We start from the raw sequence: 26,354 nt of genomic DNA, 5'->3' as shown, positions 1-26,354 counted from the left end.
TGTGAAAGCATAAGCGAAATAAAGCTTTTCTTCCCAAGCCGTCTTTGGTAGTGGAGTTTCATCAGAGCACTAGCCTCCCTCACAAAGCAGATGTAAAATGCTCTCCCAAGGCCCGTGTGCTTGAACCGCTGTGGCTGGTGCAGTTTGGGGGGAGGTCACTGAATCTTTCAGAGCTGGAGCCCCACGGAGGAAGGGAGTCATCAAGACTGAGCCTCGACATCTCACAGCACACCAGCTTCTCTATTTCTCTACTTCCTGACCCAAGATGTCCTGTGACCAGCCACTTCCTACTCCTGCTGCCAGCTCTTCCTTGCCTTGATGGACTGGATCTGCTCAAACTCAAGGTAGAAGAAACCCTTCCTCTCTGAAGTGGCTTCCTGTCAGATGTTTGGGCACAGCCATCAGTTCCTGCTCTTTTTCATTTCCGGTATGGAGGAGGAAGGCTCTCCTAAGCATCCCAGAACAGGTACTCCTCGCTTCATCTCCTGTGATCTGGTCTTGTTCTCTTTTGGACACACAAGGCAGAACTCTGTATGTGCACAGGGCATTGCCTCTCTCTGCTCAGCAGCCTCTCTCCTAGCCTACCTTCAGGCAGGCTTGTGTTTTTAGAACAAGGATGAAGGCTAGTGTGAGTCCTGATGCCATAGCTACAGCCTTTGGGTTTAAGGGGGACACTGAAGAGGGCTGTCCTTTTGGGTAAGAGATTTATTAGTAGAGCTATTAACACTAGACAAATGGACAGACAGCATAGAGGGAGCTCTGAGGAAGTGTGAGGCCCACGTGGCAGACTGGGGGTCACATCTTAGAGGTTAGAAGGTTCTATGCCACATGATCAATAGGTGGTTGTCTCTCATTCCAGGGATGGGGTAGTGGGTATTTGTGTCTTGCGTTTGCACAAATGTGGCCTTGAGGGTGTATGTGAGGGTGTGTGTGTGTGTGTGTGTGTAGGAGGAGCCTATTTCATTATTATGTATCCATTATAGAGGTGTACCACAGGTAATTCTCGATAATTTCGAGTTTGTTAGCCTGGGGTCTGTGTGCAGAATTTGCTATTCTAGCTGCAGATGGGCATGAGTCAAGGATTACCTGGGAACTAACACACCAACATTTCATAGACAATGGCTTTTATTGATGAGATATGTAAGCAATGCATCCACAAAACAATTACTAAAATTTTTGACTGCCCTTTTTCATGGTAACGTTTTAAAATGTACTATCCTGTTGACATTCAGAATTTGTTAAAAAGTGAACAAACTGGCAGGACAAACTCGGACTGTTCCACTGACGTTCACCAGCCTGCCTTTTGGAACATGGACCCACTTGACACCGAGAGCAAAAGGCTTTTATACATACAGGTGCATCTTATCCAATCAGGGTTTTCCCTTAACGCCCACTGATGGATGTGCTGGAAGTAGCACCGGCAGCAAGGTTTTACAAGTACAAGCAATTAAACAAAATGTGTGTGCGCTCACCCAAGCGCGTGTGGAGGCCAAAGGCTGATGGTGGATGGATGCAGGCTCTCTCTTCTGCTGTTCTTGGCAACAAACAACTCAGCCTTCTCTTCAGTCCATACCACCTTAGATTTTGACACCGCCTTTTGCTAAACCTGGAGGTCGATGCCAACGAGCCCCTAGGCTCCATCTGTTTCTACCCTTCCTGAAGTGCCAGGATTAGAACAGAGAGTGGCTGTGTCTGGCTTTTTCTGGGGTAAGGGGAGTCCAAACTCACTTTGCACAGTGACCCTCAGAATATACGTACTTTTTTGTTTTAAAATCTAAGTCTGTGCCACGGAAAGGCACTAATGCCCCAGGGCAGAACAGACTAGGAAGCTCTGAGCACATGCCTAGCCATTTCTATACTTGCTCTTTCAGACTTTTGCAGCCACACTCACATGGGCTCCCACAGAGACCTTGCCAGCTAGCTAGCTGTGCACGTTGTACAACCCCAGTCAGTAGCCTGCTGGTAAGATGCTGATAATGCTTGCATTAAGGAGTTGTAAAAGTTAGCAGGGCGGTATGTTTGATATCTGGAACGCAGCAGTTATTTAATGCATAATCTTCCTCCAGACCTAATAAAGCTGCATCTCCAACCAAGATGGCCAGAAGTCCTGCTGTCAGAGCTGTAGGGGCACCCACGTCCACAGACAGACAGACAGACTGTGACTCATGGGTGGGCATCATGCTGTGTGTAGACACTGTGACACACGTGCGTCTTGATCTCAAAACATAAGTTTCGAACATTTAAAAATAAGGGGACTTCATATGACTCTTCCAACCCCCGGCTTCCCTTACAAGTTGCCTGCTCATGGAGGCAATGGCCTGAGCCCTTGGGCCTGAGTCTTCCAGGGACAGAATTGAGTTCCCTGGAATCAGGAGCCAGCTCAATCGTAGCACTAGCTGCGCAAACAGCTTTTTTGGGCATCACTGCTGCAAAATATGAGCCAGCAGGGCTCTAAAGCTGTAGTGTGTCTTTAAGGCATAAAAAGAAAACCCAAGGGTTTTAAAAAACAAAAAGGAGTTCTTTCATCATACCACACCCTATCCACTTAGTAAGGTACTAGGACACACACACAGAGTCGCTCACAAACATACAGAGACACACACTCAGTTACTCCACATACACAGCCACACATACATACACAGCCACACATACATACACAACCACACACACAGACACACACACATCCATCCATCCATAGGCATCAGTACAAAAGCCATAGTGACTCAGGGGTAAAGAAATCCCCTATGCAGAAACACAAGGCAAGTCTTAAGCCTCCCAGCAGCAGATGCTGAACATGCCGACCTGCAGCATATCCATCTGCTCTAGAAAGTTGCCCATTTCCATATTCTCATCCTGCTTTTTTTTTTTTTTTTTTTGAGGTTGAACATGCCACGCCTCATCTGCACAGGCTTTCTGCTTGACTGGCCTCAGACAAAGTTACCATTAACTCCCCAACCTGCAAGAAAATGATTTGACACAAAGGATTCCAAAATGTCCTCCTCTCCCCCTACAAGCCCGCAAACAAACAGTACAGGAGTGAGGTCAGCCAGGAACCCCCGCCCACCAGGCGCTGAATTCATTTACCTACCTCAGTGCCCATTCAGAGAAAGGGGTGGGACAGGGAACAAGAGCTGCTCGGAGGCCAAGGAGAGTTTGGGGGTCGCACTACATTACAAGATTTGACAGGCCTTTGCCAGCCTTCAGCTTCTTTGTATCTTTTACATAATGGAGCGACACAAACTGAGCAGCCGTGATCTGTACTGCCGCCCTAGCTCGGAGCACCCTCTTTGCAAATGCTAATAGTATTGCAGCATCCTGTCACCCGCTAACACAACAAAAGGATGTTGATTTTCACATGAACCAGAACAGCCTCATTGTACACAAGTTTGTGACCAACTTGTACGGTCTGCGCATCAAAAGCCCAGCCAATCAGAGTACACAGCTGGTGAACCACACCAAAGGGGGCGCCCATGGGGAGAACATCCCAGTCCCAAAGCCTCATGGCACATGAATAAAATTACACTCTATGATCTTGATTCAGCTAGGACCATAGTAATTAGTATAATTAGCAAGAATGCAAATGTGTCAAGATGTTTGGAAAGAGGACATAAAAGTGGGAGTGGCTTTGTGTTTATGCTGAGAGCCTCTGAGAGCATCTGAAAGACATGTGAGTCTTGGCAGGAAAAAATTGCCATTTCCATATTAAGGCTTGAGAAACCTGATGTTTCTCAAAGCAAGAGAACTAAGGGGTGTATAAGAGATTTCTGGAAATACATTTAGTTGAAATTGTTCAGGCTTCGGTTAACACCTTTCCTTTCAAAAACACTAAGATTTTTAAGTAACAAAAAGACAGCCAAAATGAATAACGTAGGAAAACTAAATTTGGTAGAGAGAGAGAGAGAGAGAGAGAGAGAGAGAGAGAGAGAGAGAGAGAGAGAGAGAGAGAGAGAGTCTTAAAAACTGAGATAAAAATAAGTCTGCATCTTAGGATGTTAACTCAAAGATGAAGATCTGTAGACATGGAAATTCACACAGTGAAGGGAAACCACACAGCACAGGCAGCCCAGGGCTGACAGGAACTCCGAACCTGAGTCCTGCCCACTGCAGCCACACAGCACAGCTCTGCTGAGAACAATTCCTGAAGCACAGCCAGCTTCTCGGTGAATTCTCTGAGCCATCTGTTCAAATGACGAGCTCATCTTGCTATTTCTGTGTATCGTGTACCACTGAGCTCCCAATACCTCACATGCCATCACTTTCCTCCGAGCACTTTGTAGAGGAGCTACTCTGGAAAGTGGTTTGTAATCAGACTGGCTTCCTTAAGTCTTATTTTGTCAATGTCACAAATTGCTGCACATCCATAAAATGGCAACAGTTCTGCTAGCGATAAAGTTACAAAACCCAATGCATGTTGGACCTGTTGCTCTGGATTTGAGTATTCTCAACCAAGTGCCACACAATTCTTTGATCCGATGCCGACCATGAGATGCTTCAGAGGAGTTCTAGACGGATCTCACATTGCTCACGGCTAGTTTGTAGTACTACCCTTTGCAGTGCTGAGCCTAGCTTGACCTTTGACAGGCCTTTTTCCTAACACACTTCTGGCACCTCCTACTCTTGTGTTGTTCAGTGAGGTGGCAAGGCCACCATTGTCCCTAGATGTGTGCATGTTGCTGAAGCATTAATATGGTGACTCTTGACTTTTGCTATCTATAAATAACAGGGAAAAAAAATCATAAGTATTTGGCATTCCAGTAGTCTGGTGGCAAGTTCATTACTGTCTGTGTGGACACTGTCAATTTACACTCTCAAGACAAAAATGTTCTTAACCAATAGAGACCAGTGAGCCCTGCACTTTGGGCTGGGTGTGACTCAGTGTTAGAGTGTTTGGTCTTCCATCTCCAGTACCATGGAGAAGGAAGAGGAGGAAAGAGAGAGAGAAAAAAGGGGAGAGAGGGGGTAGGGAGGGAGAGGGAGAGTACGGTGGGCCCAGGAAAGAAGAGTTCAAAATGGTTAGCAGATGTACCATGCACCTGCCCATGAAAGCCAGGGCATAGCACTGGAGAGGAAGGTGAGTAGCCCAGCAGATGTACATACAGCAGGAAGATGGAGTTAACTTATCCCTATTAAATCCCTTCACAAAACCTTGAAGGTCTCTTGAGCCTTTAGTAAGTGCTACAGGATAAGATCATGACTTCAGGCTGCTGCTCTCTGACTCAGTGCACGCAGGAGTGAGCAGCAGAGCTGTCTCCCAGAGGGGTGAGCAGAGGACCTGCCCCTGGGAGGCTGCTGCCAGCAATATGTGGTGACTGGGGTTTCAGTGGTGTCTCTAGCTTCTTCCAATTTTCAATCTCAAATACTTGCACAGGAATCTGTTTACATCTCTTAGCGTATACTGCTAATAAAAATACCTTTACCACAAGGTCTGAAAGAACTGATTTAAACATACTAAATCGTTGCCTCGTTGTCAGCGACTTGATTCCAGAGCAATACTCACTCAGTGGGCTTCTCAGGGGGACTCGTGTACACTCTCACCACCCCTTTGGTTTCTCTTCAGACAGGCTGCCATGTAGCTCGATTGGCTTTGGACTCTTTTTGGGAGACAGGGTCTGTCTATATAGCTCTGGCTATTATGGAACTCATTATGTAGACCAGGCTGGCCTCATAACCATGGAGATCTACTGATCTCTGTCTCCCGAGTGCTGGGATTACAGCAAGTACCAACGCGCCTGGTCACATTTCCAATTTTCAAGGCGGTAACTCAAGTCTGCCATTTTAGGACAGCAATTTAATATAATGACTTACGAGGCAGGTTTTTCTTACCGGTAAGTTTGGGAAGTGTTTTCCTCAGGCTAAAGATCGTCTAATTACAGTCTTTACATTGTTACTTTTTTTTTTTTATTATTTTTTTTTTTTTTCTTTTTTTTTTTTGGTTTTTCGAGACAGGGTTTCTCTGTGTAGTCCTGGCTGTCCTGGAACTCACTCTGTAGACCAGGCTGGCCTCGAACTCAGAAATCCGCCTGCCTCTGCCTCCCAAGTGCTGGGATTAAAGGCGTGCGCCACCACGCCCGGCCCACTTTTTTTTTTTTTTAAAGATTTATTTATTTATTATATGTAAGTACACTGTAGCTGTCTTCATACATTCCAGAAGCGGGCGCCAGATCTCATTGCGGATGGTTGCGAGCCACCATGTGGTTGCTGGGATTTGAACTCTGGACCTTCGGAAGAGCAGTCGGGTGCTCTTACCCACTGAGCCATCTCACCAGCCCACATTGTTACTTTTTAGCCCCCACAATTTTGTAGTTCTTGTCTTAATCTTCTAGTTTTCTGTCAATATCTATTCAGTATAGCCTAATTAGTGTAGAACCCGTGATCAACATGCTTATCACAAGCTGAGTATGCAAGTGTTTTAAAACCTAATTAAAGCCACTTGTGCTACCCTTAGCGCACTGTAACTAAATTGATCCCCTAACTGAATATGCTAAAAGAAAACTGTTCTAGTGACTCTTTAGTATCTACACTTGTCATCTTGGATAAAGACTGGAACTGGAACCTCAGAAGGACGAAAGCTTGAGCTGAAACAAAGGTTCTTACACTCACTGACCAGGTCTCTCCGCAGCGACTCGGAGGACTTCCCACAGCAGTCAGAGTTCTGAATCTTCTCCCGGTGTGGACTTCAGCCAGGCAAGGGAAGGCTGTAGGGGTGCTCGACTCACTGTAGTCTACACAGCTAACCACCAGCCAGTTATTTTAGAAGTATCACGTAGAAACACAGTGCTTCAGCAATACAAAGTGGGAATGGGAGCCTTTAGTCAGGATGGGCAGAAGTGACCTTTACAGTTTCCACCTGGCCTGCTAGGTAGTGCTGTGTGGCTAGGACTCAACACCTTGCCATCATGACCAGAAACAATGGCCACGGTAGCACAGTGCAGGGAGAAAGCTGTGGGTTTTTTTTTTTTTTTTTTTAAATATATTTTGGGGAAGAAAATACCAACGTGCTTGGAGAAACAGCACCACAGGAGCAAAAGCACCAGCTGGGCATGGGTTACAACTGTGAAGCCCAAGCCTTCTCAGAAGCCACTGTGGGAGCTTCTTAGATCATGGATTTGGCTATATTATGGTACAAAGGCTTCTTTCTCCCTCATTAAAACAAATGAAATGTAAAAGATACTCTCCAATAATAGAATCATATCATCACTTCAGTATCCTTTAATTACCCATCTACACAAATGACCTTAGGTCAAGCACAGGCAAATATAAGTTGTAGTAACATTTACATCGAGTGTAAGGTTTAAAAATAATACAAAGTCCATTCACAGTGCACAGTGACGACACGGTTAAGTTTTAAATATTTAGATATCAAATAGCCATGATCGTTTAGAAGGTAAGCATATTTTCAAGCACATTTCCAGTTGCTACAGTGTAAGACCATCTACCATACACCAGCGTAGAGGATGGAAACACACCAGTACCGTGATCTCATTTATTGGAAAGAAAAGTTTCTTTTATCAGATAAATACATCTGAAATAAATAAATACAAAATTAACTACATAAGAAATTTGCTTTCTGAGCCTAAAGTCTTAATTTTGTTAGTTTTGTTTTTGAGACAGGGGTGTCCCTAGGTAGCTCAGGCTTGCCTTTACCTTGTGACTGTCCTGCTTCTGCCACCTGAACCCTGCATGTGACATCCCACGCTGTACAGTTAAGAAGTCTCACTTGCTTCCACCCTACCCCTTTCCATTTGGTCACTGAGTAACCTGTGGGAGTCCACTGACTACAGCCTGGAAAACGGGGCCCGATGAGGAGGAGAGACAAGAGGAAGGCCCAGACTGCCGCACCTCTAACTAACTGCAGATCGCTTGGTGTGTGGCTGAAGCAGCAAGCTTGCTTCCTGTGGTTCATGCTGCACACAGACTAGGGATTCATAACTGACATTCTGACCAAGTCATTTGCTTATGATCTATTTAAAATCCCTTAGTTTTCCAAATAAAATTTTGTCTAAAAAAGAAAAACCTATCCACTCCATTTTTGCAAATGGCTTCTTGTCCAGTCTGAGCCATGATACACAGGGTCTACTGCTGGGACTCAGCTTTACCCTTCCCGTAGCTTCTGCGTTTCGTACACACGTAGCTTTCAGGGGATGGGGGGCAGTTAGCAGGAAACCAGGTTACAAATGACCCTCGGGGGTCAAGAGTGGCAGGGTTTTGGTAATATACTTTTAAGTTGAAGATACAAATTTTGATCCCCGCAAAGAAATAAAAGTTCTCTTCAACTTAAAAAAAAAAAAAGTATAAAGAGATATGAGTCCAATCTAAGACTTTTACTTGGGAGAAAGTTGCAGATTTCTCTTGCTGGCCTCAGCCTGTCAGGCTAGCAGGGCTTAGGGCAGCAGTTTTCAACCTTCCTAATGCTGGGACCCTTTGATACAGTCCTTGTGCTGTGGTGACCCCCATCCATGACATTATTTTGTTGCTACTTCATAACTGTAATTCTGTTCTTGTTACAAATCATAATGTAATTATCTGATATGCAGTCCCCAAAGTGCTCTTGGCCCACAGGTTGAGGACCACTGGCTTGGGACGAGCATATCCTCATGGCTGTGGGAATCCGCCCAGGGCTCTCTAGAGCTTCTGTTCGCCACTCTCCCACACCTACAACCTGCATCCTTATCCTGGGGAAGGGTGGGCGCTGCTCGTAGCTCTGAGAATTGCACCCAGGCTTCTTACTGATAATTTAAACAGAGGACTTACTGAATTCCTGCTTTCTGAAACACTGCCCCGTCCATACTGTCAGAGTCGAGGGAATCATAAACAACAACATTTCCAAGGAAACCGGTTATAAAATTAACTGTAAATAAGAACTGCAACTCTGGGTGTTTTTAGCAGGACAGTAAAGCCTTAATAGAAGAGGTGGCAGAGGAGACGACATTCGAAGTAGATATGAAGCACTGTTTGCCTTAAGGGTTTTTAACCAATGTGATTTTATATAAAGCACATGAAAATATTATGAAGGTTATTACTATAACTCAATGAATTAAACAGAATTTTCAGCTTTAAGAGGGAGTGGGTCAACATTTTTCCCTTTTTAGAATAACTTTTCTTTAAAATAGTGTTTGAGGGCTATTGTGAAACCTTTCCCTGACGCCTAGTTCTGACATTTGATAGCACTCTAAATGAAATTCGTCAACTGGTGGTCTTTAGTCTTCTCCAGCGTGGGTCATAATTCAATGGCTGTGTCACCAGGAGAGACCTATTGTTCTAGAAAGCCTGACTGAGAGCACACAATATTCAAACTGAACTAAGTGCACATGGATACAGGGCGCAAAAGCAGCGATGGACTGCACGCTGCTGCGGTTGGCTTCCAAGGCGAGTTTCTAAGCTGGCAATGGAGGGTGGATGTTTCTTTCACTGAATATACACTGAACTGTCCAACATAAATTAACCCAGCTGAAGCATCTGTTTATAAACCAGCTTTCTTTCATGTGGTGAACATAAACTGAATGTTTACAGTCAAAGCGTTCCTGGATACAGAACACTGTAGACATGATGGCTTAGCAGTAACTGTCGTCTTGTCATATACAATTGATGCCTTTTAAATAATTATCGTAAGTTTTATTCCAGAGCAGCTACCACTGTACGTCTGATAACACCCATAATGAATCACATCAGTGCCACCACAAATACAACTCAGAGAGCAACTTCTTTATCTTTGAGGACTAAGCCTCATGGCCACACCAGTTATGTTTCCCCAATGTCTGCTGTCAGCACGAGCACACAGACCATGGATGCCACGTCCAGGGCTCTTCTGCTCAAATGGCAGCTGCAGGTTAAGTGCCTGGAACACACGAACATGACTTTTACCCTGTGACTTTATTTTGCACTGGAAAGGGTAGAACAGGAGGAAAGGAGGCAGGACAAAAGACTGAAGTTCTCATTCTTCAAATGAATGCAGAGGTGATTGCATTATGAGCAGGATTCTGTAGGAACAAACCCATTTGATAAACTTAGATTTGGCAAGACAAATGGACAGATATAAGCAACTATATCACGACATGATTGTAAAATTAAAGCTTAACTGTTCAAATCTGCTAGATTAAAATTATCTCTATCAGCCATAAAATAGTAGCACAATTTTATCAAATATCTTATGTAAATACTGGAATTTCTCTCCCCCCAGCGTTTTCCTATCATTTGTTTGTGTGTGTTTGTGTGTACACCTGCGCCACAGTGTGGGTGTGGAGGCCAGAGGACGCTCGTAGGAGTCACTTCTTTGCTTCCGTTTGGTGGGTCTTGCGGATAGAACTCAGGCTGTCAGGTTTGGTAGGAAGCTCCTTGACTGCAGACCCATCTTGCCAGTCCCAGAATCCATTTCTTCTTTTTCTTCTTCTTTTTTCTCTTTGAGACAAGGTTTCTCTATGTAGCCCTGGCTGTCCTAGAGCTCGCAGAGAAGTGCCTGTCTCTGCTCAGGAGTGTACCACCACACACATTCTAGACTGTTTTCTTTTATTCACATTTTTGAATATTCACATTTGAAAAACAAAGATTTATTTTATGTATATGAGTACACTGTAGCTGTCTTCAGACACTCCAGAAGAGGGCATCAGATCCCACTACAGATGTTTGTGAACCACCATGTGGTTGCTGGGAATTGAAGTCAGGACCTTCGGAAGAGCAGCCAGTGCTCTTAACTGCTGAGCCGTCTCTCCAGCCCTAGACCTCTTTCTTAAAGCATCAGAATGACTGCATAGAAAAGTCATTCCCGCCTTTAATCCCAGCACTCGGGAGGCAGAGGCAGGCGGATTTCTGAGTTCGAGGCCAGCCTGGTCTACAAAGTGAGTGCCAGGACAGCCAGGGCTACACAGAGAAACCCTGTCTCGAAAAAACCAAAAAAAAAAAAAAAAGAAAAGTCATTCCGCCAGTCAGAGGCGCCCTACAAGTGCTGACATTACAAAGCGGGATCTACAAGTGCTGACATTACAAAGCGGGAGCTATTTTTTCAGATGCTGGGTAACTTTAACAAAATGGTCAAACTAAAGCAAGGCTGCCCACTCTAGATTCACTCCACTAATGGATACTTGAGGTAGGAAATAGGCCAACTGTCCAATTTACATACATTGTGAAAGACTCTATCTAGAGGTACAGAAGTGAAGGGGGAGAGAAAGGCCTTAGGGACCTCAGACAGGTAGATCAGGGAAATTAGGATGGCTTCCCTTGCTCAGGGCTTTCCTACATACATACATACATACATACATACATACATACATACATACACAGCCTGTACCTTGGGATTGCCTCTGGAAGACAACAAACAAACAAACAAGCAAGCAAAGGTGTGTCCAGGCAGGGAGACAACTCTAGACACTGCCCTGGCTCGGCTACATTAGAGACGTCCATCTACTATGTAAGACGCCAGCTGCCTTTAGACGCCCTCATTTAGCTTAAATATATTTCTATCTCTCTCTGGGACTTATTTTTAAAATTATGTGTATGCACATGAGTGTAGTGCCTGCAGAAGAGGCCATTGTATCTCTTGGAGCTGGAATTGCAGGAAGGAGTGTGCTGCCTGATGGGTCCTAACCACTGTGATATACCCCCTAGTCTATAGCCTCTATCTATCTATCTATCTATCTATCTATCTATCTATCTATCTATCTATCTATCTATCTATCTATCTATCTTTGTTCTTTCGAGACAGAGTTTCTCTGTGTAGCCCTGGCTGTCCTTGGAACTCACTCTGTAGACCAGGCTGTCCTTGAACTCAGAAATCCGCCTGCCTCTGCCTCCTAAGTGCTGGGATTAAAGGCGTGCACCACCACTGCCTAGCCTATAGTTTTTATTTTGAACAGGGTTTCATAGATTTCTTCATTTAATGTCATTTCTGTAAACAAAATGCCATGAGATCTGGTGCTCCCCAAGAGCACCTTAGGCTAGACCAGAGAGCCCAGGGATACTGCCTCTACCTCTCCAGCACTGGGATCACAAGCCAGGCCTTTCCTGTGAGTGCTGGGGACTGAACTCACATGCTCCTGCTTGCATGCCAAGCACTTTGCCAGTTTAGTGAGCTCCTTGGCATCTCCTCTAAGGCTTCCTAACTCCTTCCTCCCTTACTCATTGCTGGTATACTGCGCTGAATAATGCATAATCCAAGTAGTGCCTCCCTGGCCAGCTAATTCTCCCAGCTTCCCCTGTGGTGAAGAAGCACAATGTCCCTGGTGCTAAAGGCTTTCTATCCTGGGAGGAACTAGACATGAGGCAGGGAACTATCCACTCACCAAAGTTCTTCAGTGATAAAAGATTTAAATAAGTGGTAATAGCTTAGACACAATTCTTATCTCAACTTAATCAAAGCCAGTGACTTACTGATAGAAATTCCTTAGTGATAATTAAAAATTAGCTATATTAAGAGTAACAAATTCTAATGCTATTAAAATGACTATAAATAGGAAAAAGGCCTATTTAAATTTTGTAAACAAAAGAAGTAGATTAAGAACAATGACTAATGGTTAATTATTAGCCAAGCCAAATAAAGAAGCTTTGTAAGCTGAATATTTAACAAACACAATTACCTATTGTGAGCATGAGGTTAAGATAAAGACAAACCCAGATCCATTTTTCAATGCAGAAAACAAGTCATCTGCATGTTAGAAAATCATCACTAGAAAACATCTTTACCAACCCTGGGTCTGTCTGACATGAGTTCTGGAGGATGATTTCAGTTTAGTCAGAAGGCAATCAAAGGGGCCCAACATGTGGCCCAACACCCAGGAGGCTGGTGCAGAGTCCCAAGGATCACACAGTGGAGAAGCAAACGTGATGCAGTCACAGCCCCATAAACTATTAGGAAAAGTTTCCGAAACATGCTTTGCATGTAGTGCCCAGTCTCAGAATCACTCACTTGACACAGTCTACTTCTCCTGGTGAAGAGCTTCAATGAAAGCGTCAAGTTTTTCTTGAATTTCTCTAACTTTCTCTATGGAGATAAAAAGAGATAAATACAAACACATTTACTTTTCAAAGGCATCAGAAATTATTAGAGACAATTCCTTATTATGAAATCGTCTATAAAACTTTAACTGCTGAGGAAAAGGGAGGAAATCACTTTCACCTCTCGTGGTCCATGTCCAGGTGGATCAGAAGAGCAGCAAGCAGCCACTTTGTGGGAGGGGAGGGGAGGGGAGAAACGCTTGAGAGACCCTTTTAGGAAGTTATTAAATAAAGCTGGGGGTACCTACACATAGGTGTATTCACAGATTCCTTGACACTCTACCAAAGAAATGCTAAGGCTAGTTTTAGGAATTAAAAGAGTAGCTAGAAATGGTGGCTCATATCCATAAACCAGCACTTGGGAGGTGAATGCTCTCCTGGGCTGCACTGCCAGACCCTTCTGTCTCAATGACAACACTGAAAGATCAAAGCCAGGAGAATATTTAACCATCCCGAGTCTGGAAAATGATGCTTTAAAATATAAAGTAGGGCTGGTGAGATGGCTCAATGGGTAAGAGCACCCGACTGCTCTTCCAAAGGTCAGGAGTTCAAATCCCAGCAACCACATGGTGGCTCACAACCATCCGTAATAAGATCTGACTCCCTCTTCTGGAGTGTCTGAAGACAGCTACAGTGTACTTACATATAATAAACAAATAAATCTTTAAAAAAAAAATAAAATATAAAGTAATAGGTGAAATTATCCGGGAACATCAGGCAAAACTACCCTATGAAGGGATGTGATTGGGTACCAAGCTGACAAGGACAGACTTGTGATGGTTAATTTTGGTTGTCAACTTGATACAACCTAGGGTCGCTTAGGAATAGGCAACCGCAACTGAAGAACTGCCTTGATCAGACAGGCTGACTGACGTGGGAGGGTCCAGCCTACTGTGGGCGGCACCATCCTTAGGAAGGTGGGTATGCTGGCCTGGGCTGTCTAGGGAAAGGGAGCTGAGCACGAGCCAGCCAGACAGCAAGGCAGTGAGCAACATTCTACTCCTCTATGGTTTCTACTTCAAGCTCCTGCCTTGAGTCTCAGTGATGACTGTGACCTGGAAGTAAAAGCAAAATAAACTTTTCCTCTCGAAGTTGTTTTCACTCAGTGTTTTAGCACTACAACACAGAAGCAAACTACAATACGCACTGAGCCATCTTGCAGGCCCTTAGACTTCAATCTACAGAATGCAATTTTTTTCTGGTGGGCTAGCTTCCATCAGTTCTTTTTTCCTTTGTTTACTTTCCTCCTCTTCCTCCTCCTCATTTTTTTTAGTTTTTCTTTTTCTTTTTTTCTTTTGGGAGACGAGGTCTCTCTGTGTAGCCCTGGTTATCCTGGAACTTGCTCTGTAGACGAGGCTGGTCTTGAACTCACAGAGATCTGCTTGCCTCTGCCTAAGTGCTGGAATTAAAGGCATGAACAATCGCCACTGAGCCTCGCTTCCATTTCTTAAGTAGCAGTCAAACCAGGAAAACATTTTTGGCTTTCCCAAAGGATCCAGTCTTAGTTTTAGAACAAATCCATTCAATGGTTTAAAAACAGGTGATTTTTTTTCTAAAAAGTATTTTTCAGAGTTTCATAAACATGCATTTCATTAGCTAAACCATTCTTTAAAAGGGTAAAAGAAAAGAGGTTTTCAAATTATCTCATAGCAATTCTGGAGGAGATGACCATGGTCTTCATACAAACTTAAAGAAAACCTCACCAAAATCCCCACATAACTTGACTAGCACAAAGGAGAGAAATCCCACAAAGGTGTTTCCAGCCTCAGCAACACCTGGCCACTCCTTGTTGTAGTCTATTTGGGAATGTCATATCATATGCAGAAAGAAAATTCAATTTTATTTCACACATGATCTGATTGTAACTGGGCAGTCACAGGGTCAGTTTGCCTCAGAGGGGCAGACTGCAGGTATATGGCACAGTAGTGTCACTCACAGAGACAGGTCAGAGGAAGAGCTATTTGTGTGAAAAGATACCCAAACCCCACCAGGACAGGTATCTAATTCTGCAAGTACTAAAGGAAAATCCAATTTTTACAAAATCAAGAGGTAAGCAATATTTTTCCACTAAATGAACGTTAAATGACTAACACAAAGATACAGAAAATTCTAAGTTTCCCTTAAAACCTTATGATTTTATGAAAAATGTTTACAACTGTAATATTAGGACATGGTACTGCCTTGCCAGAGAAGGCATAAGTTACTAGCAGTGATGAGGACTAGTGTGAAGTGACAGGAGAATGGGCTGTTATATGGAATCAAAACAATCGTCAACATCACCATTTTCAACCTAAAGAAATTCATTTGTCTTTCTCACCTGGACAATGGAATCTTCCGGGACATGGAAGACATTCTCCCCCTTCCCCTTTTAGAAAAGATTCATCTTAACTGTGCATATATGTGTTGTGTGGTTCTGTGCAGCTAAGTGCAATTGTAAGCTGCTCTGTGGCTTCTCTGCTCTCAACTGCTGAGCCTTTTTTCTCCAGCCCCAAGAGATTCTACCTTAAAAAGCATTCTTTAACCAGGCATGGTGGTGCAAACCTTTAATACCAGCATTGGGGAGCCAGAGGCAGGCAGATCTCTGTGAGTTTGAGGTCAGCCTGGTCAACAAATCAAGTTCTAGGACAACCAGGGCTGTTACACAGAATAGGAAAAAAAAAAAAAAAAAAAAAAAAAGGCACTATTCCTTGCTGAGTCTCACTCCTGATTGAGGAAATGTCTACTTTTTTGAAGTGATTTCAAGCTTGACCTTCAGTCCTGTAGGCATCAATGCTAAGGATGAGCCCTGCTTACCCTCCTCTGATTTAGAAACACATACGAGGTCTGCTGACACATGCCAAATGAAAAGAGCAAGTCTATTGAAAAATCACCTTTTATGTGAAATAGGATATATTCTGGTAAAAAGCATGCCTAGCTGTAAAGCAAACTACCATTTCTCTTAAATATCTGGATTAAATAATGACAACTAGAGAATTCTTATAAAATCTGTGGTCTTTTTGATTAACCAACTTAGGAAGGGCTTAGACTATTCTGTTACACAGTTCTGAACGGAGTGAATAAGGAGCCTCGCTTCCATTTACTCAATGTTTACATAAGAGATGAGCCACCTCAAACATCAATTTACTGTGCATCTTGATTGGATCATGAATATTCCTATAATCCTCAGTGAATAATGGACGGACAGACCGCCTCTTTTCCTCCCCTCCAGATGACACATTTCAGGTCTCTTTATCCTCATATGAAGCAGCACTGCTTCTCAGTGGGTTTTGAATCCTCGGATACTTCATGTCCCAAGTTCAGACTAATCTGTAATTAGGCTTTGACTACACTGACTGACAAAAGGTCTGACCTGGGAGAGGGGTCACCTTAGTGGTTAATATCAGTTCAGAGCACGATCAAAGAGCCACACACAAAGCACTGCCACATATGTTGAAACAAACCTTAGACAACTTTTGATGTTTTTAAAGAAAGCATGAAGAAACTCGCTGAAGAGCTAAGAAAATGCACTGAGGAAAAGCACACACCCAGAGATCGCCGCCACCTTACACCATGCTGCCCCAGCACTCCATGCCACCTTTAGGACACCACGTGGATGAAGTTCTTCAGGAAAGGGGCTATTCATGGCAGAGCTGGGAATTTATGAAGCCTTTCTTCTTATGGAACACACACACGGCTATTGAAAACAATTGCTATCTACTGCACAATTGTACTATATAAATGCCCTTTAGAAACTCAGGATCTAGGGAAGTCTAGGATATGGAGAAACAAGGAAACCAGAACCAAAAGGGTCAAAACTATTGTCAAAATTGATACTCACGATTATTTATTCATTGTTCTGCCTCAAGCACAACTTAACTCAAACATTTCGAATACTATTAAAAATGCGCTCTTTTATGTCCTCAAAACTTCCTGAAGAAAGGTTGGGAGGAACCAAAGCTTCCTGAAGAAAGGTTGGGAGGAACTCTATTTGCATCCCCAAGTAGCTCAGTAGAGACTCATTCAGCATTCTTTCTTTTCTCCCCCAGAGAGGGTCTCTAACTGGACCTCGCTATGTAGATACCGGCTGGCCTCTGATCATATCTACTTGTTTCTGCCTCCTGAAAGCTAGAATTAAAGGTATGCACCATCATGCTCTGCTCCAAATCCAGCTTTCTTAAACTTGTTAAAAAGTCATTTTAAGGCAAGGAAAGCAGTTCTTTCAAGCTCCTTTGGTAAACATAATAGAACCTATACCTATAATTTCAAAGTATTTTGAAGTCTAGTCTCCAAAGACTTTGGCATGAACACAAAAGCCTTATATTTGGTCAGTATCCTTGTTAGACTCAGCAATCTTCCTAGACAATAATGACAATCTCAGCTCTGCTACCTAGTAATGACTGACTATGGGTCTGTCTTCCTTAACAATGAAGAGCAGTATCACTCAAGGTGCTGGCCAATGTCAAAGGTATAAAACCTCAAACTTTTGTTTCTATCATACTCATAGAAAGGCTGAGCTGCTAAGTGAAAGCAATAGTATTGGGATGAAAAACTCAGCTACTTTTCTCTTCAGACAAGCCAAGTTAAATAATCGTGTATGTATTTGTACAATACTGCGAGTTCTTCCATTGCTGGTCCATACTGAGAACAGTCAGCTAAGGACCCAGAGCTGAGAACAAAGCTCAGCTGGTAGAGAGCTGCCTAACCTGCATGTAGCCTTGGGATCAGTTCCCAGCACTACATAAACCTATGGGTTTAAGGTTTAAGAAAGCTGGATTCAGAGCCAATTGTGATGGTGCACACCTTTAGTTCCTGCATTCGGGAGGCAGAAGCAGGTAAGAGGCCAGTGTGTATGTAGTTTATGTAGAAGAACAAGCCACCTTTGTGCTTGAGCTACATAGCAAGTTCAAGGTTAACCTGGGCTACATGAGACTTGCAACCACAATGACAATGACAACAACAGCCACAAGAAGAAGGAGGAGGAAGAAGAGGAGGAAGAGGAAGAGGAGGAAGAATAAGAGGAGGACCACCACTACCACACAGCCCCAGAAACTACTCAGGTGTGGCCATCTGACTTATAATACTGTTTAATTCCGTGGCCACTTTGAGAGGACTGATTAGACATTTGTATGAGGTGTGTGTACCAGGCGGCTTTATCCTACTCCTAAGGTAAACTGTTGTGTGGTGGTCTGGCTGCCAGCTTCAGTTTCCGGTGGGCACCGTCACTCTGTCCAGGAGAGCACACAGAGCTTTCTGGGGCATGCACTTGCAGTGTTACCAGCCTCACATAAGTTTTGTGGAAGACATTCATACCCAGCTAGACTTGCAGTTTAACAGAATATTCTAAATGTGGTCTTATATTGATGATTCCTTTAAAATCATACTTTAAAATCATTCTGTAGGCTAATTGTGGAAATGACAATATTTGTTTATTTTCTTCCTTTCCTTTCCTTCTCTTTTTTGTTTTGTTTTTTTGAGATAGGGTTTCTCTGTATAGCCCTGGCTGTCCTTGAAGTCACTCTGTAGAACAGACTGACCTTGTTCAAGGCTGACCTTGAACTCAGAAATCTGCCTGCCTCTGCCTCCCAAGTGCTGAGATTTAAGGCGTGCACCACCACTGCCCGGCCTCTTTCCTTTTTAAAAAAGACTTTTTTTTTTTTTTTTTAAAAAAAAAGAAAAGGCTATATCCCAGGTTGGCCAAGAACTCACTTTGTAGCTGGGTTTTGAACTTGAACTCATGGCAATCTCCTGACTCAGCCTTTTGAGTAGTGAGATTACAGTAATGCCCTCCCATGCGTTGCTATGCTCTGCTCAATTCTTAGAAAAGCCAACATTAGAAGTATTATGGTATATGCTTTCAGGACCAGATATAGTAGCAACCACAAAGAAAAAAAGAAAAGCTTTTATGGTCTTCATGATCATCTTTTTCTAATAAAGACCACAGAATCTATCACGAGGTTACAAAAGGGTACTGTGAGTCACTTTATTTCGTGTTCAGCACACAAAATATTTCAAATTATATCAACTCAACTATGATAATACAAATGTAAAGTTATTTGATATTCTAATTCATTAGTGATATATTGTTTTCTTTCTCCTCTAATAGCTAAAATATAATTTGTCAAAATGAATCATTTCATTTGTCAGTGTATGGTTAGTATAGAAAATCTAAATATCACATTTCAAAGATATAGTGACATAGGCAACTACTTGAGAAGATGGAAAAAGTCAGGAAATTATTCTGTTCCATCAAAGTAATTATGGCTTTAAAACTTCATAGTGTTTTGTCTTTTCTGTATTTCTCTTATTTTTAAAAGTTTATTTTACTCTGAATTTGCTAGGAGGAAAGCTGAAACACTGTAAGAAAAGAAAAACCACCCAGGCAGCCCTTAAAGAGACAGGGCATCATTTATCACTTGCAAAGACAGATTTATAAGAAGAGGGCCCCTTCTGTTCCTTTAAGACTGCAAAACAGATGGGAAGTGAATGGATAGTCAATGGGACAAGGAAACACATGGGAGGTGCTGCAGGACGCATGTTCCCAGCACAAGAAAGGAGGCCAAGATTGTAACTGCATGACTGGGTCCTGGAGAGGGTCTGTCTTCAAGCTGTTACAAAGACAAACGCTGCTCCTCACCCGGCCGTCAAACTGTTATAAATATTGGTTTGTCAAAAGACCTTCAATGCTGAAGCTTTAAAAAGAAGTTATAGCAGATAAATGAATCACAGGAAAGAGGCTCAAACAGCTCATTAATGTAACTTTAAAAGGAGAAAAAAAATATAAGCTCAGAGAATGTAATGCCGATTTAGGAATTGAAAGCTCTAGTCAAGCTCAAGTTGAGATGAAATAAAAAATGAAATACAAGTCATAGCTCCTAGACAGATGCTCTATTAGGGGACGCACACCACACACAGGAGGTCTCATTACTAATACAACTTGTCTCTCTCCACTCAGAAATGTTTGGGATCAGAAATATACATTTCTGCTTTTCTAGCTGAACACCAAGAATCTGAAAATATAAAATCTACAATGCTCGAAAACCTGAGAGTCAGAGAGTATCAGGTGAGTACTCAAGTTTCAGATGTCACAGCCTTTTGGATTAGAAGTGCTCGACCTGCACTTGTGCAGTAGGAGCAGGAGGTCCCAAAATACAGGGAGTCCAGAACTGATGTTACATATTATTTAAATTCGAAGTCATCCTTTTTAATTTTAATTACACTTTCTTTTTCTCAGCTGTCTGACATGGGTGCTGGAACCAAACACAGACCCTTCCTAAGAGAAGTACACGCTTTTAACCACTGTGCCAGCTCTCTGGCTTCTAGATTCTTTTTTTTTTTTTTTTTTTAATAGAAATGGTTTATTAAAAAAAATAACAGGTGTGTGTGTATGTATATATGAAGGGGACATATGTGCATATAAACTCTAGATTCTTGATACTTGGTTTCACTAAGAAAACAAGTTCTGAAACACTTATTAACAACACAAAGCAAGAAGCCAAATCGTAAGAGTTGTGTCTATGGTCACTCACAGACCAACTAAAGACCCAGGTGAACAGAGTCATCAAGCAACTCTAAAAGGCACCGGTGCTGACAGAGCTAGCTCTGCTCTGCCACGAGCCTTCGTGTACCTGGCTAACTGGTTTAACCTCAGCGAACATCAACTTCTAACTATGAACAATAGGGAATGCCTCCTCTCAGGCCTCATGCAGCTCTAAGAGACCCCTGCCAACTACACAGGCCTGAGGGACAGATGAGTCCAAACGAACGAATGGTGCAGTTACATGGAAATAGTCTCTATTTCTGAATAGAATATATTATATTCCTATATAATTATTCTCTCTTCAGTTTTAGTAGTCCATTGGAAAATTTTCAGTAGTAATGAGAATAAAATATTCAGAAGAATCAAGTGGATTTTGGGAAGCAGGGCTGCACACATCCATTTTTCACGATTAAAAACTGGCTAGAACCCCATGGAAGGATCATCCACTACATCTAAGGGAAACAGTCTGGGCATCTCTGGAGAAGGATGACACTATGAAGGCACAAGCACACACAGCAAGGCCAGGTCCTCAACAGGTGGCTTGACTCTCAAGGAGAGTGACTGTTACTACCCAGCATGCTACAACATGGCCTCCGGGTCACACGGACTCTATATAGTAACCTTTCCAGAAGTTCTAGTTTTATTAATGTCGCTTGTTCTCTGAATGAGTATTTTAAAACCAAGTCTGTACAAAGCAAAGGAAGTGAACTGTAGCCCACCCTGCTAGCTGAGAAGCTGGATGGAAGTGCACTGACAGTGAACTCAGAGTACATGGGTAAGAGAAGACAGCCCAGAGCTCTCAAGACACTGCCCAGCCTGCCACACTCAATAGCCTACTGAGCTACAAGGGGAATGGTATAGTTTCTGGTTGGGACAGTTTTTAACATGTTCCCCCCACACCGCCCCCACAATAACAACATACTTAAAAAACTGAAAACCGAATTCCTGGTAGTATACTCGCTAGAATTTGTTTAAAGACAGAGAGAGCTGTGTACACAGCTCAGAGTAAGAAGTTGTGCAAAAAGGAGGAGATAAAAGATTAAAAACAAAGCAAAGCAACCTTAATTCCTGTCTCAGAAAGGGGATAGGAATTCACTTTACTTACTTAAGCCTCCTTGTACAATTTAAAGTATAAAAACTGGAACAGAGCAGAGAGATGTGTAAGGAATAAATAAAATGAGCTGTTTTATACATTGATGAGAACAGAGAGAAAAAAAAAAATCTCCCTAGTGTGAAACTGCAAAGCGTGAAAACCTCTCCAGTGCAAGCAACACTTGACCTTGTTCCCATACAACTAGGCATGATGGAAACAGGAAATGAGAAGAACATACCGACTTCCAACAGCAGAGACTGACGCCACCGTGAGCTGTTATGTAGGCCTAAGCCATGTCTCCTAGTGCTACCACCATGAAGATGTTATTTGGAAAAACAATGTACTTTTAAAATTGAGTAATCGTGTACAGATTTCATCATTCTCGTGAATAGAATAATTAAGGTGACAATTTTTTTTCTTTTGAGACAGGGTTTCTCTATGTAGCCCAGGCTATCCTGGAACTCGCTCTGTGACCAGGCTGGCCTTGAATCCAGAGATCTTCCTGACTCTGCCTTCTAAGTGCTGGGATTAAAGGCGTGTGTACACCACTGATGGCTGGCTTAAATGATGAAAATTTTAAGGGAATTTGTACTAAACTTATTGGGAGGGAAAGTTTAGAAACATGTAATAGTAAAATAACAAAGTTCCTTTGGCTTTAACCTATGTCTCTATCTACCCCAAAGAAATGTACTTCACAGTGAGCATGGTGGCCCAGGCTTGGAGGCAGAGGCTAGCCTGGTCTTCACAGTCAGTTCCAGGCTAGCCAAAGATGAGTGAGAGCCTATCTTAAACAACCAAAAGAGAAAAAGAAGTGCATTTCCCACATACTTGGCGTAGGGTATCAACAGTGGGTCTATAACACATGAAGTTCTCCTTTTTACAATATGTTTATGCCTTGCTTGATTTTATTTTCTATATACTTTCATAAGCCAGCAGATTACATATTGTGATTATATTTGCATTCCCTCCACTAGGTTCCTTTTTTATCATCTTAGAATTGGAGAGAATACACAGAAACCTAAAATTTGAAAAAGTAGGGCTGAAGAAGAGGTGGCTTTGAGGTTAAGAGCACAGGCTGCCCTTCCAGAGGGTCTGGGTTTAGTTCCTTGCTCCCTCGTGGCAGTTTACAGTGATCTATAACGCCAGGTGCAGGGATCCAGGGCCCACTTTGGTCTCCTCAGCCATGAGGCATGAATACATACATGAGGCACTTACATATATGCATACAAAATAAAATAATCTTTAAAGAAAAATTTGGAAAGCTTTCACCCCACCTTTAGCTTTATTATTTCATCCTAATAATGCTCACCAAGGAAATGATAAGCATTATTAGAAGAGAAAAAAAATTGTAGTTTTAAGTATGTATCCTGGATTCCACACTAGCACACAAATAGAACGTATTTCACAGCAGTGGTCCTCAGCTTGTGGGTTGCAACCGCTGTGCCAAACCTCTATCTCCAAAAATATTTACATTATAATTCATAACATTAGCAAAATTACAGTTATGAAGTAGCAACAAAATTAAATTTATGATTGGGGGTTACTGCAACATGAAGAACCATATTAAAGGGTCCCGACATCAGGATGGGCGAGAAGCACTGCTTTAAAGCGATAAAGTGCATTGGTTGGGGTTACATGCACCTTTAATCCTATCTCTCGGGGTTAGGAGACAGAGGCAGGCGGGTTTCTTTGACTTTAAGACCAACCTGCTCTAAACTGAGATCCAAGCCAGTCAAAGCTACACAGTAAGACCCTGTCTGAAAATAAAACAAACAAAAATTCCCACTACAAATCCAATTCATGGATTATTGACAATGACATTGCTTTTACTTTCATTTATAACCATAATCTCCTTTATAAGAATAACTTACAAATTACCATTTATAAATGTTTAATCATCTAAAACTGCATTTAAAGCAATAAAAAGGTATGGCTAATAAAGTGTTGACTATAGTAGCACACATAATATAATGTAAATATCCCTCTAATCTTACACCAGGTATTTCTGTGAGTTTAAGAAGTAGACTTGCTCCATGCAGCTCTGCCGGCTCAGTTTGAACCTGCATTTCCTCCTGAACACTAGGAGAGCACACTATGGAGGCCTCGCTCGCTCGCTCAGCACAGGCACTCTGTGAGTAAGGAACTCTCACACGGAGGCTTCGCTCTAAGGATGACTCTTCTTCGTGTCAGCTTTGTCCTTTTCTGCCTATAACACAAGAGCAGGGCCCACCTCATGCGTGCAGACTCAAGGTGAAAAGAATTCTTTGTTTTCTCAGTTGCTGTCCCTTTCTCCTGAGTATGAAAGATACCTTCACAATGGCAGAACGTACAAAAGAACTTTTATCCCAAAAAGATGCCTGAAAGAGTTACAGTTATAAAACAGAAATGTTTACTCTGTCGTCAAAAGAACCAATCTTTCCTTTTTACAAACATATATATCTAGAAATAACCATTTCACAACATTTGAATGCCAAAGAAAATGTGTTCCAATAAACTTAAATTCTTAATGTTGAAAATTATTAAGCTTTTTTTTTTCTTTCCTGTGGTGAATTGGATGGACTAGCAATTAGGGAATCATTGGGGACCCATAAATCAGTGGTTTGCAGACTGTGAAAGGCAGACCACAAGAAGTTAGTAAGGGAGTGGCTGGTACCAGCGTGAATACACAAGTGCGAGCTGCTCAAGGGATGGAACACGAGCCTCTGGCGAGACAGAAGAACGGCCTCCAGTATCTCTAGTCGCTCTCTTTGAAGTCCAGAGAAAGGCTAATGAAAGTCAGTATTAAAACAGAGATCGAGCATTCACTGACCATGTGTGAAATATAACACCAGGCCTAATAAATTCATAAATGAACCAAATCATCTTGCTAGGGTGGGTCAATCATAATAGACATGATTGTATTTTCTCTGGTTATTTTGGCTGATTTACAGTTATGTAGTGGGAAGGCAGCATTCTTTCTGTTCAATTACACAACCATGGCAGTAGCTAAGTATGCTTTTAATCACTGAGGGAAGGCAAGTAAGCAGGTAGGAGGAAAAATATTGGTTTAGGTGACACGGTAATGACCTAGAAGGCGTAAGAAAAAGAGGGACACAGCCTTCTGTGCCAGAAGCCAGGAAAGGTGAAACAGTATTGGAGCCAAAGAAACAGCAAGAGGGCTGAGAGAGAAGTGAGCCTGGGCGATCGCAGCCCCGACTACTCATGCCTTCTGCCCTACTACTCTGTCCCTTGCTTCCCTTCTTTTTATTTATGCATATGTGGAAGTGCCTGCATGTCTGTGTGTGCACCATTTGTGTGTCTGGGGCCAGAAGAGAGTGCTGGAGCTCAAGTTCCAGCAGTTGGGAGCTGCCTGATCTGGGTGCTTGGAACTAAACCTGGGTCCTTTGCGAGAGCAATCAAGAGTCATCTCTCTAGTTCCCTCCTTTCTTTAACCCCTCTGGACCTAGGTACTAAAACTCAATGCCACTCCTTTCTTTAAATTTTGTTAAAACTGATTGCTTTTGTTAAATCTAACAAAATTGACTTGCTACCACATTTGGAATTCAAAGGACTTAAGAAATTTGTGACCATCACATACGACTTTCAGAAAAAGTCATTTGGCTATGCTGTCCCAGTTAATGAAGAGAAAACTGCCTTGCTGTGAATAGAAGAGTGCTGCAGGATCTGCTGGGGTGGGGAGGTGGTGAGCGGCAGGAATCCCAGGGTATTTTCATGCACGTTAGGCTCCATTGAGAATAGGTAAGTGTTGTGGGGTGGTTCAATCCCCATGCTCCAGGCCCACTGATCTCATCTGAGACAGTAGCAGGGGCCAGAGAAGAGGAGAAATACAAAGTAGTCAACAGAAATTAAATCCCAGACTCGAATGACATTCTTCCTCTCTGAACACAGTAAAATAAAAACACTCCAGCTAACTATGTTTCTGTTAGCTACGTCCTACCTGCTTTTAAATTTAGATTTAAAGTGGCATGAAGAAATTCTTACAACTATCCTATCAACTAGGACGGTGTTTGGGTCACTGAAAGCATCTTCGTAGACTTTGTAGGAGGCTTTGCTAGGTTTCTAACCGTGGCCTTGCAAATGCAGTACTCATCTGTTGCTTCCCGTGTGTCACCGCCATTTTAAAATGAACAAATGCATCTGTTTTCTGACATCCAATAATATTAACCATGGTGAGCAGAGTTCTCATAGTAAGCATGACTCCTGTGGCTGAATATCTGGTAACTCAGAGGAAAAAACCCCTTCATATCTGTAGTCTCTAGAGCCAAGTTTTATAGTCACAAGTGAGTGTCACACAGCCAAAGATACAAAGGTTGTATCTTTGCTTCTTTTCTAATTATCACGAGAAAGCACAGGATGGCGGATAAGAGGAGGCTGGGAACGTGAAGAAACACAAAGAGGAGCCCGAACAGCATTGTATGTGCTCAAGAGAAACAAACTCTAAGTTTCCAGCAACAATTGCTTGCTGTCTGGGAGATGCTCAGGCATCAAACAATAAAGAACAGTCAACAGAGGCAAGAGGCTTCGCACGCTGCTGCTCTTCTGCTCTTTAATCCCTCTGAGCTCTGGTAAAAAGGCCAGCTGTTGCCACCTCGTGTAGAGTAGAGGCAGTCAGCAGAGCAGATTAACTGGGGGTGGGGAAAGGGGATATTGCAAAATTCTAAATTAGCAGCCACTTTGATTTCACTGCTTTTTAACACGAACACTATACAACTATACCATTACAATAAGTCTGCACAGCTAGAGTTTATTATTGTTTTTATA

General features: G+C 42.6%; 1 protein-coding gene across 4 annotated transcripts in view; it reads right to left on the bottom strand.

Moving 5' to 3' along the window:
• Positions 1 to 7,193: 7,193 nt before the first annotated feature.
• The window catches only part of Opa1 (OPA1 mitochondrial dynamin like GTPase), a 73,830-nt gene continuing 54,669 nt past the window's right edge, over positions 7,194 to 26,354 (bottom strand). For all 4 annotated transcript variants that reach the window (XM_021185471.3, XM_021185473.3, XM_021185472.3 and 1 more), the window contains 2 exons: positions 12,896 to 12,970; positions 7,194 to 9,977 (listed from right to left, as the gene is read on the bottom strand). In XM_021185471.3, coding sequence (XP_021041130.1) covers positions 12,906 to 12,970 — 65 coding nt within the window. In that variant the 3' untranslated portion in view covers positions 7,194 to 9,977; positions 12,896 to 12,905. The remainder of the gene's footprint in view (positions 9,978 to 12,895; positions 12,971 to 26,354) is intronic.

The sequence above is a fragment of the Mus caroli genome, unplaced genomic scaffold (assembly GCF_978045245.1).
Source record: "Mus caroli unplaced genomic scaffold, Mus_caroli_1 scaffold_17, whole genome shotgun sequence".
In the NCBI taxonomy this organism is placed as follows: domain Eukaryota; kingdom Metazoa; phylum Chordata; class Mammalia; order Rodentia; family Muridae; genus Mus; species Mus caroli.
Note: the sequence above shows the minus strand (reverse complement) of the source record. Positions and strands in the feature narration are given on the sequence as shown.